Here is a 17840-nt window from a genome sequence, read left to right as displayed (position 1 = left end):
TAATATGACCTGAAATAATATAGGTCAATAGTAACTTAATGTACATAAGGGAAAACGTTTGAAAAGCTCTGCGTGATGCTAAATTCCATGCAGAAACTTGCAGATGATTACCCTTTAAGTTAAAACTTACCATGTACACTTAGCTTCACTAACTGTGTCACATTCCCAGCAATATTTGTGGCTACACAGATATACATTCCACTGTCTGAAACTTGTGTCTCACTGATCTTCATTGACCCTGAGGGTAGAAAACTGTGTCTGGAAAAATAAGAAGCAGATACACTGTATAAACATGTATTGAAAGGTGAATGACCTCTACTTACACATTGCTAATTATTGCTATGACCTAAAAGACCACCATTCTACCAGGCACACTGAGCTGTGCCATATTACTGAACTATGACTTTTACTCATTTTTTCTAACTCTTTACTGAGCCACTACATTCAGAATATACAGCAAATATCTAAAAAGTAACATCCAAATTACAAAATTTCGTTCTAGCTACTTACAGGACATATTAAAATCTGTCTTGTTTCTAGAAATGAAAAAACAAACAAACAAAAAACCACCCCAACAAAAACAAACAGGTACAGAAATGGAGCCCTTCAACCTCCTGATTCAAGATGGAAAAGAGGATTCTGAAGAGTATTCCGATTCAAAACTGCCAGTTCTGGTGTTTATAGAAACTGTCATTATTCATCAGTAAATAGTTAACTACATAGCATTAATTTTTGCTACATTTCTGGTCACAGGCCTGTAACATTACAGGATACATTGGCCAGCTAAGCCAAAATCTTATGTAGAAGTCAAAAGTAATAAAGATAGGGAAAATAAATGAGGAGGGAAGAAAAAATGACAGCTAAGAACTGACAAGAAGAAATTCGAGTCTAGCACTCAAGGTTACATAGAAAATTTAGGCAAACTTGGTGGGAATTGGTGGTATCATCTGTCTTCCTTTCTCTGGCACTGTCTAATTAGGACAATGTTATCATATGGGCATAAATGGTGAATTTGGGGATTGCAACGGCCCAGAGAGATGAATGGAAAGAAAGTGAAGTGTATTTCCTCCAGGCCACCCAAATCTGTCTGATACTATGATTCCTCCTCTGCTGCCTATATCTTTCCAAACCTTTTTTTTTTTTTTTTTTTTTTAATAACCCCAAACGATAGATTGCTGGGGCAACTTATCTTCCATTATTTTGTGCACTAATTACATTTGCTTTCCAATAAAAGTTCCTTCATTTCTGATTTCAGTCATCTTTTGTTTACTGGTCACATTTCTAACATCACCTTTGGGTGGTCTCAAACAATTTTGTTTGGACTAATTCTTTAACCTTTGCTGACATCTGTAAACAATTTTATGGAATGGGCTGAGCTGGACTTCTGTTACTCTGGACAACTTGGATCTCTCCACAACAGCCATAAGCAAGTAGTCTAATTTATCAATGTCTCCCGAGGTAAAATGAGGGCAAGTAAGGGACAAGAACATGGATTCGTCAGTGCATGCAACATGCTCGTCAGACACAGCAGAAAATTCCACGCAGATTACTAACTACAAATCAACTCTCTAGGCACAAGCCTCCTTCACCAAATATGCTGGCCCAGCAGCTCTTAGTTGCTGAGGCTGTTGCAGACCCGCTGGAATGGGTGGCTCTGAGGTATATATCTGGCCACAAGGGAAAGAGGCTCACCTTCAGGTCTGTACTATTCCTTAATTCAGCTCAGACACTGGCTGATTCCTTCCACTTGGATCACTGAGACACACTAGACAACAGGCACAGCAATCGCTACAGTGGACATTTGGCCAGCATTTCTGTTTCCTGGTTTATGAATACATCTGTAGACTTTACCCTTTCTGAGGTATCCTGAATCCTAGAAAGCACTAGCACGCCCCATGAGAGTACCTGGCACTTCAACTGGGAACATACAGAGAATAATCACTTATTTTGCACCATACTAAAATAATAAGGAACAACTCCAACATGGTGGCCCATGCTGTATACAAGACAGTCCCCAACTCTTCATTCTCTAAGACTGTCAACTTAACATTTTTATCAGCATTTAGCTATGTTTTCACATGTTCAAGAATATCTGGAGAGTTTCTGGGTCCAAAACACAGAGAGCTATAAGCCCTTGTAAGCACTCCCAAACATTTATAATCATCTGTATTCTACTGGAAGCCCAGACATCATATGAATAACAGACAATGCTCCCCTGAGCATAAATATGAAGTGCTTAAGAAAAGAAAAACAGTTTTTAAACATTTATAATCAGGCACAGATTATGTGGGTCTCTGAGCACCACCACAGTACAAATATAACAGGATCTCTTTTGTCTTGGCCTCCTGCGTTTGCATATAAACATGCACTGGAATGGAAGCTGTATAATGATGCATGGTCTTAGTATCCTTCAGAAAGAGGCATACACTTGGTTCAGGAAAGAGTTTCAAGACCTAGTAAAACAGGGTCCTCACGCAGGACAACTTAATACCTTCTGATTGATCCTGTGGTGATTAGAAATTATATGCCCTTCCAAAGTCTTGAAAGCTTAGACACAATTTCACTTTTCTTTTGTTTTCATCAAACATTGTTACCTTGGAGAGAATGGAGATATGAGCTGCATTTCTTTGGCCCAGGTAATTATGGGGGGTGGCAAGCTCTTCACTTCACATGGAAGTGTGACATCTTCCCCTGCAATTACTGAGATCTCTATGGGTTTATCATACGCATTTCCTTGCTGGTCACCAGGCCTGGATACTCTAGGTTTCACTATAACATGGAACATGTTAAGAAGCTGCAATGAATATACATATTGGTACAAATGTAACACCACACAGTTTTACTTCAGATTAAACATCTATTTTTTAATGAGGTATATAACATTACAATCTTATTTTTAATGACGTGTCTGCAATAGACATAAATCACTGTAATGCTGATATACAGTGCCTGTAGCTCAGACACTGGCTGATGCCTACATGTCATACCACAAACACCAGCAAGACTGCACTATCTACCTAAAAAGCTGGATAGCAACAGATCTATGTAGTTCAGACACATGCTGAGCTCTGTATTGCATAGGTAGTTTGCAACCAATACCTGAACTATGTTACACTACAGCACCAATACTTACAAGCCATAAAAGCCTTGCAAAGCAAGCCTACACCTAAATCAAACTTTTTGTAATGTTGGGAGATGGTAGGAAGCTTTGGGACTGGTGGGATTCTATCAGCAGGAAATTCCATTCCTATACAGATATTTCCTATCCACTTCCATAAAAGATGAAATTATGATCAGCCCAAGATCCTAGTCCATGAACTCAAGGTAACAGGAATCAGGAAGTTTTAAGAGAATCATAATGGCTGAAGAATAGGCCTTTCAGTATCAGCCATTTGTAAAATTGCCTAGTATGTGGATCCAGTGATCTAGGACAAAGCCAAAAGCACCAATTAAATATTAGTTTAAATCCTGTTTGCACCGTGGGTATCCTAGTTCACAATCCACCTGAGTGGGTTTTACCTTCTAAAGTAGAATGCAGCAGGAGACAGACAATAACACTATATTTGATTGTAGCTCATACATACCATAGACAGTCAGCTGGACTTTCCGTGTAGCATAACCAGCAGCGTTTGTTGCAGTGCACACATATTCCCCAGTCTCTTCACCCCCTGGTGAAACTACATACAGACTTCCATCAGACCCTGCAGAAAATTTCACATTGCTGGGAAGAATTACTTCTCCTTTCTGTGGAAAGAAAAAAAAAAAAAAAGTCCACAGCGCGTGGATTTTCTAAAATAAACCAAATTACAACTGTTTAATTCAATAAAAGGTAAAGCTTACAGTGATAAAATCTAATGAAAACATTAAAATTATTAAGAGAATATAAAAATTGTTAGGGCCTGTAGCATCTCCGCTAGCTTACCCCATTGCTGCAACCCATTCTTTGTATGAAAGATACTGTATTTGTAATATAACACTGGGTCTAATTTTTTACTGTGCAATATGCTCCACGCTCTTTCATGCAGTTCTGTAGACCAAACAATTTGCAGGCAGTCTGACTAAATTGAGCAATGTTTTCATTTATATTACAGTACTGATTCCATTGTTTATGGACGAGATGCACAAAATATTTTATATTAACTAAGAAGCCTGGCCCCAAAATTCCTTCCATACAAATTAACTAACTTCAACTAACTTTTCACACTCCTTAAGTGTCACTGCCTAAGCAGTAACAAGAGCAGAAGCACAGGGATTCTTATGCAGAAAACTTGTTACATTTTACAGACCCCAATTCTTAAAAGAAAATTAAGAAGTCAAGATTTCAACTGAGTTAATTTTGACATTGATTTCTGATGTCCAAATGTATCTTGTATACGTTATATAAAGTGTTTCTTAGTCAGCAGATCCTTCCTTGTCTGTATTGAATGTTGTAAGTGATAATTAAGAAAAAACACTCCTCCCATGTTTTCCTCCCTACCAAACCAAGACAGTTAACCTTGTTCTATTCCTTCTTTTACACAAAGCTGTTCATAAGGTCCCAATCAGTTACATCTGCACAACTTCTGAGGCACAATAGTGCCTTCACAGCAATATCATGTGAACTGCAACATACCCCAAATAACTGTTATTACCAGAAATCATGCTGTTCAAGGCAGGCGGGCGGGGGGGGGGGGGGGGGGGGGGGGGGGGAAGGTGGAGCCTGACTTTCAGACAAATTCTCCAAAAGGTTGAGGTCCTCCTCAGTAGACACCTTGTCAAGGACATGATTGAACAGTGACAGAACATTAACCCCAGAATGTCATTATTAGACACACTTTCCTCAGAGGAAAAAGTCATCTTAAAGTAAGGCTCCAAAACAAAAATGAACTGTCAATCTGTGGCAGGTTGCCTAATCTTAAATTATCAATTCACAACAGGAATATGAACAATTTCTAAAGTGTTAAAAACAAAGACACAGCGATAACCAAAGCCCTTCCAAAGAACAGAACATTGATCTATGGCTGGACCATGGCCAGAAAGCACTGCTCTAAGAAACAAAAGCAGATATGAATAAATAGAGATTGCCAGGTCCCTCACAACTGATGCTTTTGGCCATGTTTCTTGCATATAGTTTTTATGACAACTAAATGATGCATTCAATTCATCTTTCACCATGAACAGCTCAAAGATGAGAAATTACCTTGGACCAGACAATAGAAGGCTTAGGAACTCCATTTGCTTTGCATGGTAATGTTACTGGGATTCCTTCAATGGTGCTGAATATCTGCTGTCCATGCTGAATAACAGGCAGAACTAAAAATAAATGCAAATATTACACAGATGCAGAAGACATTTCAAACCATGGCACAACTCTTACGATAAAATCCTTATATTCAATTACTACTTCAGACAGGCAGCAGGGTTTGGGCATTTTCAGCCTCTTCTCTGAATCCTAATGTTGACAATGACCAGCCACTTTGCTCTCCACTCTCCAGTCTTTCCTAACAGAATAAATACCTGTTCATATCAAAGCATGTCAGCTATAGGTTGGTCATTGGATTAGGTACATAGAGTTTTAAACTAGCTGTAGGTATTTCACATAGCTGATTGCAATCATTTCAGAAAGGCTTTGTCACAATATCCTCTGACAACATTTTAGGCTTACCAAAACAGTACTGTACATGATTCAACCTATACAGCACCTTTCACAAGATTGGGTTTGGCATTTTTGGTGCTGAATCAATTTCCATCGATGGACAACATTTTGAACAGAACAGATATGAGAGTGAAGAACTGATCACACTCTAAGCTCATTTAGTCTTTGTTATAAAAGCTACGAAGTTGTGCTAACTGCAGTGATAGTTTCTGCAGGGACTGACTGCAGTCAGTCTTGATGAACTTGAATAAAAATACCAGATCATTTCACAAAATCAGTAACAAGAGATAACAAGAACCCCAGATCCCCTACTTAACTGAGCTGGTCTTGAATTAACAACAGAAAAAAAGATCAGATTTAAGGCTATAATACCAAAAACTAGTTCTTTCTAAAAACATACAAATATACTCCTTTCTGTTCTCAAGTTCTGAAATATGCCAAAAACTAGTGTTGACATGGAAGACCTAATCAGACACTGAGTACTTGCCTGTGTTAAAGAATAGCAGCTATTCTTAACATAAAAGGATGTTCCAGCATCTTCAGTGAAGCTTAAAATAAATCTGCCATGATTAATTTAACATGTGAGAAAATTTCAGGCTGTAAACCATGAAGTGGTTGTGACCCCACACAGAGTTAATACAAGCATCTTCAGCTGAAATACAGATGGGTTACCGCAATGCTAACATTTTGTCTTGCTGTCAGTGTAATTTTTGGTATGTTTTAATTAAAGGAAAAAAAAAAGGGGGGGGGGGGGGGACACAGGACACACACAAAAAAAACCAAACACATTTTGCCAAACTAATAATTCATTTTAATTCTAATTCTCCCATGAGTGTTGTGTTTCCTTATACCAATTATGAACCCCCCAGACAGCACTTTTCATGGTTTTCCAGTAGATTTCCACTTGCATCTGTTTTGTTAATAAAGCTAGAGATGAAGACTGCACAGCCCAACCTTTGTAGATGTTTAACAATGAGGATCTTTTACAATCACAAAATGGTGTTATTTTTGTTTTATTTTAGAAACAGTCTCACCACTCAGTTCTTTCCTGTGGAGTGGATCCAATTTCCCAGAATGTTACTTTACGAAGTAACATCATGACAAAAGAGGAAATCTGAGAAATTAGTATAACTGTAACAAAAAAGCTCTAGTGAAAGCTGCTGTTAGTAGGAAATGCACTCTCATCTTGCATTCAAAAGCAACAAGACAGTGTTCCTTACCATACACATTAACGGTAGTAGTTTTGTTGCTTGTCCCAGCAACACTACTTGCCATGCAGGTATAATCACCACCATCCTGCAGCCGAACTCGTTCAAGGTGCAGGCTTCCATCACTGCGAACATTCATGTAGGGATTGGGAACCAGCTGCCAAAAGAGCGATGCAATGTTTTACTGAAGAAAATACTCGTTGGTAATATTTTCTTTGGGATGCAGCGTGGCTTTGACTATTTCACATTCTTAAAAATTATATGTTCCTGAAGAATTTTACTACAGCTTTTCCTACTTTCCATCTTTCATAAAAAGCTAATTTTAAATAAGAATTTTGTATCACCTTGTATTTACTGCTGGAGCGAGATTAAGATCTGCAACAGCAACTCTGCTCTGCCGCAGCACATATAGAACTGCCACTCATGCTTATAATCATGCACTGAAGCAAAACCAAATTTAGCTGAATTATTTTACTGCATTTTTTTATGTTATTCCAGTAACCAAATTTGATCATAGATTAGCTCTTGATGAGTGCAATGACTTGTTCTTCTTCCACAAATAGTTCCTTTTTTTTTTACAGTTATCAAAAACTTCAAACGTGCCATATCTATCAAGTAGAAGAGATCAGCTCTGAAGCATACCATTGTGAAAGATAAGAAAAGTTTTAACTTTCACCAAAGAGTAATTTTTTAAAAGTTATATACCCTGTAGCAACATTAAAAAAAATCCATGAGCTCTGCAACATAGACTTGCCTTACAGAAAGGTTGTTAGAATGCAAAATTGTTCCAGTCGTGCCATGCTCAGAAAAAGCTGCATTCTTCTCTAAATATAACTTACTCCAACACTTTCCCTGGAGTGTAGCTTTTGCCATGAACTTACAATTACAGGAAACTAGCACTACTATACAGAGGAATTAGCAACTCAACAAGGAGGATCCTGCCAGTATTTCTCACAGAAGTTACAGCCTGTGCTACTTGCACTTACACAGTCTAAAGAAAAGGCCAATGATTCTCAGTGATAAAAAAAATTGAGCAGAAAACTAGCAAGCGAAGGGTCAGGTAGTGCCAGGCAGGGCTCTGCTTGGTGACAATAAATAAAAGATTTTGCTATTATTTTTTAATTACAGCTGTGTAGAAATGGCTTTAGGGAGAAATTAGCAAGCAAGATAAAAAGCACAGCTTCATAAGGATGTTAAAGTCAGTAATTTTGCTACTACTAAAGAAATGAAACTTCACTCAGACAACTAATCTCGGCGCGGTGTCTACACCACCTTTCTGCCTGCAAGAGTTATAAATTGGCAACAGCATGCTTCCAAGAGGGAAAGAAAACACACTCTTTCATGCTCTGAGCAGTGTACCACTAGGAAAGGAGTATATGGTACAGGGACACTGACATTTATCTCGTCCCATAAGCAACAGTAAAAGTCATGATATTAAAAAAACCCTAAATCTACAGAAATTTTCTGTTATCTTTATTTTTAAAAAATGGGGAAAAAGAAATGCTTTTCAGTTACCAGGGTTTAAATTCCAGCACTTTTGTCATTCTGGTAGGTATATTTCACCAGCATTCCTATATTCAGAGCCCAAGGCTGAAATCCAAGAGCTAACAAGAATGCATAAAACTGCTTTGAAAGTAAGTAAAATAGAAGATAAAAGAACAATTCACAAATACTTTGGTTTCAAGTTCTTTTCTAAACCTTCACATCCCCCACTACCATCTCCTATTCTCTCATCTATGTTTCAGAGTTAGAAATTTCCTAGCATGACAGTGATCAGTGAGGCATAACCGTCAGGATGCCACACTTCCACTTTCATATTTTGAATGGTAATAAACAATCATTTCTCAGGGGAATGACTGTACTCTGAATGACAGCGCTGGCAGAAACTCGGCAACAGCTACTGTCTTACAGATACAGACAACTGGCTTCTCCTGAGGTGGCAGCAGCTCCTGTTGAGTGGTGGTTATGTGCTGTAATTCACCTTGATGACATTGGATCCTTGTTTCCAGCGAGCCAGTCCAATCTTGTGAAGCATCTTTACTTCTAAGCATAAAATCTATCAGTATATTCGTACATCAACTTTTGTAAATTAAACCAAGTTGTTATTGTGGCTTGAAATGTCAGTCATAGACTTTCTCTGCCAATAAATCTTACAGGAAGCAACACAGTCTTACCACCATACTGTTTTTAATCCACCTCCGGTCTGGAATGGGGTTTCCAGCAAGCAGTACACATGGCAAAGTAAGCTGCTGCCCCTCAATTACATTAGCTGTGGCTGGACTTACTCCAATCAGAGGTGTAACTTGAACAAAAGAAAGAATTAGAATAAATTATTAGGAGTTTTTTTATATTCATGTAAAGTATTACATTTTATTTTTATTATTAGTTTTGTCACTAATGCTACTTGCAGCATCATCAGACAAAGGTCTCCTTGTGCAAAGTACTATACAAATACGGAGCAAGAAACATTTCCTACAATGAAAACTATACAATTTAAGTAGAAAGGAAAAAAAGGGGCAAGAAAAAAATTGCCATCAACAAACAGCATGAGAGTTCCAACATAATTTTACAACAAGAAATACCAGATGGGATTCTGCTATCTGAAATGTCAACGATGTAGGCAGGAAAAAAGAAAGAAACAAATGAAGGGGTGGGGTAGCATAGAAGAGAAAAGAAGCTGGAAGAATACACATACAATGATCCTAAGACTAAGGAATGGCAGCAAATGGAAGACGTTGTCCAGCTGAAATTGGATCCAATCCAGCATTTCCCTAAAAACTCATGTTCCCCTGTTACCAAGTTGATATATTATTTTTCCTTACTTGGGCAAAACACCAAAAACCAAAAGCAGCAGATTTGGAGAGGACAAAAAATAAGTGGTAATTTCTTTCGGGCATAAAATTTTGAAGGATTAGAAGAGAGGTCAACAACCCAGCAGAAAATTCTGCATGCTTTGTAAAGACCCAACAGGAAGCACCCCTGGGCACATGCTTGGTAAATTAATTTCAAGTACTGGGTATTAAATAACACTTTTAAAATCAGTAAAAACATGTCTATCAAATACTGCTAGCACTACAGATTCCCACTACATGTTCTAAGTTAACAAATGGTTTCTTTGATGGTAGATGGACTCCATTCTTATCCTCCCACAAATGTATACATTCCATAGCATTATTTTTCCTTTTATTTCAATTGTCCAACTAAGGTAATAAACAACTCCTTAACAGCACAGCTATTGTCAAAGCTAGACATTTACTGTCTTCTCAAATCACTAAAATTCCTTCCCAGTTACATCAAAACACTGACCTAAGCAAGTTCATTGCTGCCTTTTTTTTTTTTTTTTTTTTTTTAAGATGAATTAAATGGTAGAAATCCCATCATTAGCATTCATTATTATGGTGATTTTTCATTCCTTAATAAATTTACTTAGAAATAAGAAACAGAAGACAGGATAAATCACTTTTTTGAAGTCTGTGTTATAAAGTGTAGATGGAACTAATTCAAATTAAGGTAGCCAGTCAAAAGACAATGTTCGGTGAATTTTGCAGGTTAGAAATCCATTACAATATTCCATGCAAATGTCTTCTGATTCAGTTTGTGTGGATGACTACATATGTGTAAATATAGCATGTAGATACGTCACCATGCATGTACATAACCCACAGACATCCTATTTGTTGTACAAACACCACCAACTATCACCTCCTCCAGTGTATTCCAGGTATTGAAACGCTGCCAGTCTTTCCTTTCACTGTGTCGCTGACATTAACCAGTCTTACCCAGTCCAGTTACTGTGATCGTGGCTGGCCGTGACTGAATCCTTCCAAACTGGTTCTCAGCTTCACAGATATAAGTTCCTTCATCACTGACCCACAAATCTAGAGGGGGAAAAAAAGAGATCTGATTGCAGCATCTGAAATGATATTGAAAAGTTTGCAATACATGGATACCCTATCCTTTTATCTTTCAGTTTCAAATATTCAGTTTTGGTCAGATCATTCCTTCCATCTGTCACCAAGTACAGAAGCAATGACTATATGAGCACTTGAGTAAAAAAAGCATTATATACATATATATATATGATAATTTTCATCACTTTATCTATTGCATATACTTTAATACAGTATATACTAATGTGTATAAATAATATATAGTAGTACACCATATACCTACATGTACATATACTATCATGTAGTGCATTGACTATGCAATATTACTTGCTACATACAGCAGTGTGTGTCTGTATGTGAACAGACACCCACAAAATAGTACATAAGACATGAGCTACCTCACTGTATGTACAGTAGAGAAGAATTACTGCACCCAACCTGATTATGTCTAGAAAGGAATAAAAAAGCTAATTAAGAAAACAGAATAATATTACTTAGTATAAGGGCGACGGAAATGCTCTAAGTAAGTGGAATTACAAAGCCACTTGCAGAATTTTTGTTACTATGCAAATTAGGACTTGTCTAAAACAGTGAGTTTAGAAATGATTCTCTCTCTCTCTCTCTCTCTCTCAAAAAGAGAGAGAGAGAGAGAGAAGAAAAGAAAAGAAAATCCATAATCCATGGCTCCTCAGTATCAACAGAGACCATAACCCACATATGTTTAAACAAAGGTGCAATAGTTTCTGTGAAGAAGAATGAAGCCAATGACCAAACACCACTGAATTCACAAACTCATAGGAAAATGAACTGCATGTCAAAAGCAATGAAGTCAATATCAGAAATACAATCTCTGATAAAAATCCAGTCTTTTTACAAAGTTAACAATTTTATAAAGGACTATAGTAACTTGAACACATTGCATGTGTCATATTTCCTTCTGGAATCTTTTTTAAAAAAAGTTCAGTCTACCTACTGTTAACAGATAGAGCTCCTGTTCTGAGTTGACTGATAGAACTAACTGCGAATGGTCTTGAGAAAAGGGAAGCACTGTTTAGCCGCCTCCATTTAACCTTTGGTTCTGGGTAACCCTGAACATAGCATGGCAGCGTGATGTTTGAACCAATATCTGCAGATTCATCACTGGGTTCCTGTGTGAAAACTGGGGGAGCTGCGGGTAAAAAAAAAAAAAAAAAAAAAAAAAAAAAAAAAAAATATATACACAGAAAGTGATTTGGGGTTGCAACATGACACTAGCATTCTGCTTGCACTATTGACGACCTCAATTTATGTCCCGTTATGCACAATTATTCTTCTAACAATAGATTCCCACCTCTAGCAACACCTTACAAAAGCAGCCTTGCATGGTCTGTACTTACAATGAGGAGCTCAGAAATAGGCTAAACACCTCCAAGAAATGAAGATACAGCCACCCCCATCAGATGAACGTGCATGCTCAAATGTTAGCATTATTAAGTTCCTCATCTCCGTCAAACAGTGCTGCTCATTGCTTCAGAAAGTGTACGTGCCTGACAGGAACATGCATTTAACAAGATGTGATGTGTTAGGCCACAAGCAGTTAGAAAGAATTAGGAAAAGAGAAGAGGAGGGGCTAAGTTGCATGTAGTAACTTAAGTTAGTATAATATATTCTCTACTTGAGAACTATGTTAGGTTGAGGTTTGAACAGTTTCCTCTGCCTCTCTTCCTCCTCGTAACTTTTATGCTTAGCAAAAGAGGTAAGAGTGAAGGAAAGTTGGAGTCCAAATATGACAAGGAAACAGCTTAGTGAACACCACCAGAAAGATGTTCAAGCACACACAGACTTACACGTATTTGTGAGAAAGGTTCAAATAAACAAGGCACCATTGACCCGAAACAGAAACACTGAAATTAGAGTATTTACTGCCTTAGATTGCAAGCTACTTACAGCCAACATCTAGAGTTATCTTTCCAGAAGCTCTCCCTGCATCATTGGTAGCCACACAAGTATAGTCACCAGCATCCAGATCTTGTGTTTCCTGGATCTTCAAAAGACCCCGATGAGTATCAATAATGAGAAATGCTGATGCCCTCAACTCTAAGTCACCTGAGTCCAGACAGAAAAAAAGTAACTGAAATAAAACAGGGTATTTACCAAAATTATTCCAAGAAAAGAGGGTCCAAGTTTGAGATTAGTTCACAATGTGCCTGTACTCATTTAGCAGATGAGCATTCTGACTTCTGCTCAACTGAGTGGAAAATTCCTTACTACCTTAGATACAATCCCTTTTTATTTATTTGTTTCACATGGAGAACACAAACCCAAGTAGCTTTGGACAGAGATCAGCATTAGGACAGTGTGCCAGGCTATATTTCTCCTTCCAAGTTAGAGACTATGTGTGGCAGCCACTTGTCTGCCAGCTCTGTACCAAGTTGGGAACTCCACAAAACCTAGAAAACAGCTCTGCTACCTCTCAAGCTCAGCAGAAGCCAGAATACTGATGTGTAACATTCAGAATTCACCCACATGTACTCTTTAGGATGAGTATCAAAGCCTGTTGACTCCTGCTTTAAAATGCAAGGCAAGCATTAACTGCAGTGAGTTCAGAAGTAGCTTCCTTTGAGGGATATTTACTTGCAAACAGACCACAACAGGGTTTGTGCTTCCATCCAGCCACTGTCAGAGATGAAGGATTGGACTGGATAAGCTATCTGTTGGCAATATCTATCAAACAAGATTACTGGTTTTCCAGAAAATCAGCAGGGACGTGTTTTATACAATAACACACAGGCATCAACTGCTTTTTCTGAGAATAAATGTTCAGTCTTGAGACAGGATTCTCTGACTTAATGTTATGAAAACTCCTGCAGTTATGATACCCAATATCCTGGTCCCCTATTTAAGAAATTGTAGTAGACAACTCTGAGATTTGGAAGAATGAACAAATAAAAGTTCCCTAGGCATTGCAAAAGAATTCAAGCAAAGATCCAATGGGAAAAATAGAAAAATGTTTTGCAATTTTTGTAGCATAGAGCTAACCATTTTCTGTCACAAGAATAAACCTTATTTAAGTAGGCAAAAAGCTCAGCTTTTTTTTTTTTTTTTTTGCTAATTATGCTACAGAATGTTCATTCACTGTATTTAAACAGGAGCAAGAATTTATGTCCTAGAGGTTAAGCACCACATCTTCTAGATTTAGAGAATTTCACAGGTCAGTCACTAGTTGGAACTACATAAAGCTTTTGAGAAAATAAGTCACTTCAAGATCATTGTTCTGAATGTTATTGCTAAAGTAAATAAACCAAACACAAAGTAAGAAGCGCACCTTTAAACCATTTAACTTGGGGATGTGGGATTCCAGTTGTTTTACACTCCATAATAGTTGTGTCTCCAAGAGCAATCAGAATTTCACTTTGAACTATGGTCAATGTTGGACCCTCTAAAAAGAAACAATATAGAAAAAATTAAGTTCCTCATCCAAAATATATACCATTTTTAAGACATAAACCATGAAATACTCGAGTTTTCTCTTGTTATATGGAAGAGTATTTGTATTAAAAGTCAGAAAGCCTTAAAAATCATGTAAGGTGACAAACACTGGGAAACAGGAAAAAGTAGAGCCTGGAATGTCCAGAGCACTGGGACCATACAGAGACTATATGGGAATTTAAGGAAAGAATTGGAAGAGTTTGATCATGTAGAAAGTAAAAAGATTCAGTCTCTCTCTCGCTCCAACCAGATGTCGGTCATCAAAAATTTTAGTAGTCTATTAATATATTAATGTAGTGTTTAGAGTACACAATTTGGACTAGGGCTCCAGAGTGCTAAGCATGCTACAGGAATTTACAGACACATAATTCCTTCTCCAAAGATCTACTCAGGTTTGCAAGCCTACCTCAATTTAATACCCAATTTTAGGTTTTTTTTCCTTAAAAACAGCATAAGAAGAAACATTAAGCCCCAAATATCACCTAACAATACTACTCAGATTTGAATAGGAAACAAAAGGGATATTTGTGAGCTGTTCAACATCTTTTCTGAGTTTTTTGAAATTTCTACCAATATGTTCTGCATGGTTCTACCAATTTTAACAGTTCCTCCCTGTTGATGTATTAGTTTGCTTTTTTAATTTCACTACGTTGTTTCTTTTACTTACCGATGTATGTAAGGGTGGATGTCTGTTTCTCTGTGCCAGCTGAGTTACTTGCCAAGCAACCATAAACTCCTGCATCTTTTGGAACTGCCTTTCTTATGATTAAGGTGCCTTCTGGGGTCAATCTATACCTGGGAAACACACAGGGAACCAACCAAAATGATTAGTTAAAGAAAACAGAGTAACAGTTACATCCACACTCCAAGCAGCAACAGCAGCAGCATGACCAGCTGGTTTACAAACAGGTATTGCTGTTTTTTTCTCATGATAAACAATAATATTAGTATTATTATAGCTACCAGAGAATATCAATGCATTTTGTGAAAAGCATTTAAATTAATCTTGTAAAAAGCCTTCTGAAGAAAAGACCTACAGTATTTCTCTTTTAGAGATGAGAAAATTGAAATTAAAGAGTTACAAAAGTAAAGGTTGAAGTACTATTTCCAAAACTCAGACTCCTGTGGAAGAAATAGAATATTTTAGCATTCTTCAAAACTTTTCTCTCGCATAGGAAAACAAATAAAAATAAATAGAGAAAGCTATAACCCCTACCTGCTTGAACCAATAATAAACATATCGTTATGTGTCCATACTACTGTTGGCTTTGGATAACCTGTTGCAGAACACCTGATAGACACTTCAGAGCCTTCCATAAAAGTCTGATTATTCGGTGAAATGACAACACTAGGCGGTTCTAGTAAAAGAAATTAAGAACAGCAATTAAAAATACATGTTTAGAAAACACAGATTACAACAATCACTTTATTCCCATTTTCAAACACCTCTGTAGTGAGAAAACAATCCTGATAAAGGTCAGAGCCCACTCATTTCTTGCTTCTCTAGAACAATCTACCAATTCCTCAGCATAACACATACAAAGTTTTATAAAGGTATGCAAGTCAGGATTCAGGGTACAGAGACCAAGTTAATTCACAGGCCTACACATTTAGCTTTTTTCTGAGATGCAGAATTTGGAGCTCCCAAATGGGGGCACCAATTCTGACAAAAAGCTGCCAGAACCAAGCAAAGTTCACCAACATGATCCATCAAGGTGACAAAGCCAGGCTGAAAGAGGCATAAGCTGTACAAGGGCATCATTCTGAATAGAAACTATGAGCGCATTAGTGGTTTCACATGGATTCAACTTGAATGTAATAATTAACTTAGAATTTTTAATGCATGCTTAAAACTCAGCAAAGCAGCAGCAGAGCCAATTTTTATAAATGTAAGACAAATTTGTGCAGGCTCCTGAAAGCTAAAGCCAATGACCACAAATGTTCAGGCATGCCAATGGTAAGAATATAACCTGAGTGATAAAAATAAAAGTGACAATCTATGTGCACACACACAGAAAGAAATTAATAGCAAAATCATGTTGAAGACAATTGAATCTGCAGTGTTAACCATGCCAGCGGATGTTACGGATTTCAGCTGCATTTTCACCAGAAAAGGGATTAGGCGAACTTCATAGAATTCATGCACTTATATCCTTAGACAGATTTCCTCAGTCAAAAAGACCACCAAAACAATTCACTGTGGCAATCGACATTTTCTTCTATGGTACATATGACTGTCTTGCTTAGAGCGGCAAGAAAATGATCCGCACCACTTAAGGGATGAAAAAGTAGCAACTTGAAGTAGCAGCAGTTAGTACTCCATCTTGATTATGGCATGAAACTGGCTACTATTAGATCAGTAGTATCAATCTTCACCTTAGGAGCTTTGCCTCTTGTGAACCACGCACTGTATTAACATGTATTCCTCTGCAGCTGATCTTTTTATTGGCATCCATAGAATGAAAAGCCTAAGCCTAACTCTCCCTTTTGGGAGACTAAAAGAGGCTAAATACATGTAACACAGAGGTTACCTTGAATCCAGGGCTGCTCTGCATAGCTTTTTTTATTAGCTTCAGTGGGAGTTACACCTTCCTATAGACTCAGGTGACATTTGACGCATTTTTGTGGCTGCTAAGGAAAAATGTATGTAAGAGCCAGTACACACAATCTATTTATGTGTGGCATAATCCATCGAGGACAACATGAAGGGGTGATGCTATGCAGCTTCTAGGTGAACAGCATAAATCTTTCTAGTTCAGTCTGTCATAATGCAAACAGAAACAATTCAGAGTGCTACTACAACTGCCTTTCTGGAAGAATTAATACCATGCCCTTTTCATTGTCATTGTGGGGAGGAAGATTACCATCCAAGTTCTGTGTTGTAATACCATTTGCTTAAAAAGCTAACTAAAAACCACAGTGTTTCTGGCCTGGAAGAAGAATCTCCCTGCAGAAGATTGTGCTGCTTCTAGGACAGAAGCGAGGCAGCTTCTGCCTCCTTGCAGGGCATAAACACCATGGGTTTTTGTCAGCAGGCTTTTAAGCAAATGTCATTAAAACACAGAACTCAGAAAACAATCTTCCTCCCCATGATCTCAGCACACCTAATGAGAGGGGATTAGTGACTGACAGAAAATGAGATAATGAGAAATTAAATGATTTTCAAATGCTCAAACATCAAATTAAGAGCACAAGTAAGAACAGCAGGAGATCTCTTCACCTTTTACATGGAAGGGCTTATCAAGAGTAGCATAGGTTTGGGAAATACAGGTTGGCAAATCTAAAGATATTATCGACTGAGTCACATGCTGACTTTAACAAGGTGTCTGTGCCTCTGCAGGTCCAACTTCACTTGATAATATGGACTAATTACAACACGTTACAGCTGGAAGGCAGGGAAGTACCTAAGTGTCCCATGGATACAAGACATTTTATTGTCTGCCACAATCACAGTTACTATAGAATGATTTGTCCTGTAATACATCTTATTAAACAGGAGAGCAAGGTTACCATGAAAAATATTAGTTTTGAAATATAATTAGTTGTAACATCCGTATACAGGTATGGACATAACAGGTATGGACATAACTTTGATTTAACCTTTCTAGCATACTTTTAAATAAAATATTTTGTGTTAAG

At 37.5% G+C, this 17840-nt stretch overlaps 1 protein-coding gene across 2 annotated transcripts in view; it reads right to left on the bottom strand.

Annotated features, from left to right (window-relative positions):
- The window catches only part of HMCN1 (hemicentin 1), a 218050-nt gene that overhangs the window by 107450 nt on the left and 92760 nt on the right, over positions 1-17840 (bottom strand). For both annotated transcript variants that reach the window (XM_030031794.2, XM_041128002.1), the window contains exons 12-23: positions 15418-15559; positions 14869-14996; positions 14038-14151; positions 12660-12818; positions 11707-11901; positions 10623-10721; positions 9018-9145; positions 6856-7000; positions 5180-5292; positions 3585-3744; positions 2595-2769; positions 131-258 (exon numbers count right to left, since the gene is read on the bottom strand). In XM_030031794.2, coding sequence (XP_029887654.1) covers positions 131-258; positions 2595-2769; positions 3585-3744; positions 5180-5292; positions 6856-7000; positions 9018-9145; positions 10623-10721; positions 11707-11901; positions 12660-12818; positions 14038-14151; positions 14869-14996; positions 15418-15559 — 1686 coding nt within the window. The remainder of the gene's footprint in view (positions 1-130; positions 259-2594; positions 2770-3584; positions 3745-5179; positions 5293-6855; positions 7001-9017; positions 9146-10622; positions 10722-11706; positions 11902-12659; positions 12819-14037; positions 14152-14868; positions 14997-15417; positions 15560-17840) is intronic.

This window comes from Aquila chrysaetos, chromosome 12 (genome assembly GCF_900496995.4).
Source record: "Aquila chrysaetos chrysaetos chromosome 12, bAquChr1.4, whole genome shotgun sequence".
Classification (NCBI taxonomy): Eukaryota; Metazoa; Chordata; class Aves; order Accipitriformes; family Accipitridae; genus Aquila; species Aquila chrysaetos.
This window is presented reverse-complemented; position numbering and strand designations above follow the sequence as displayed.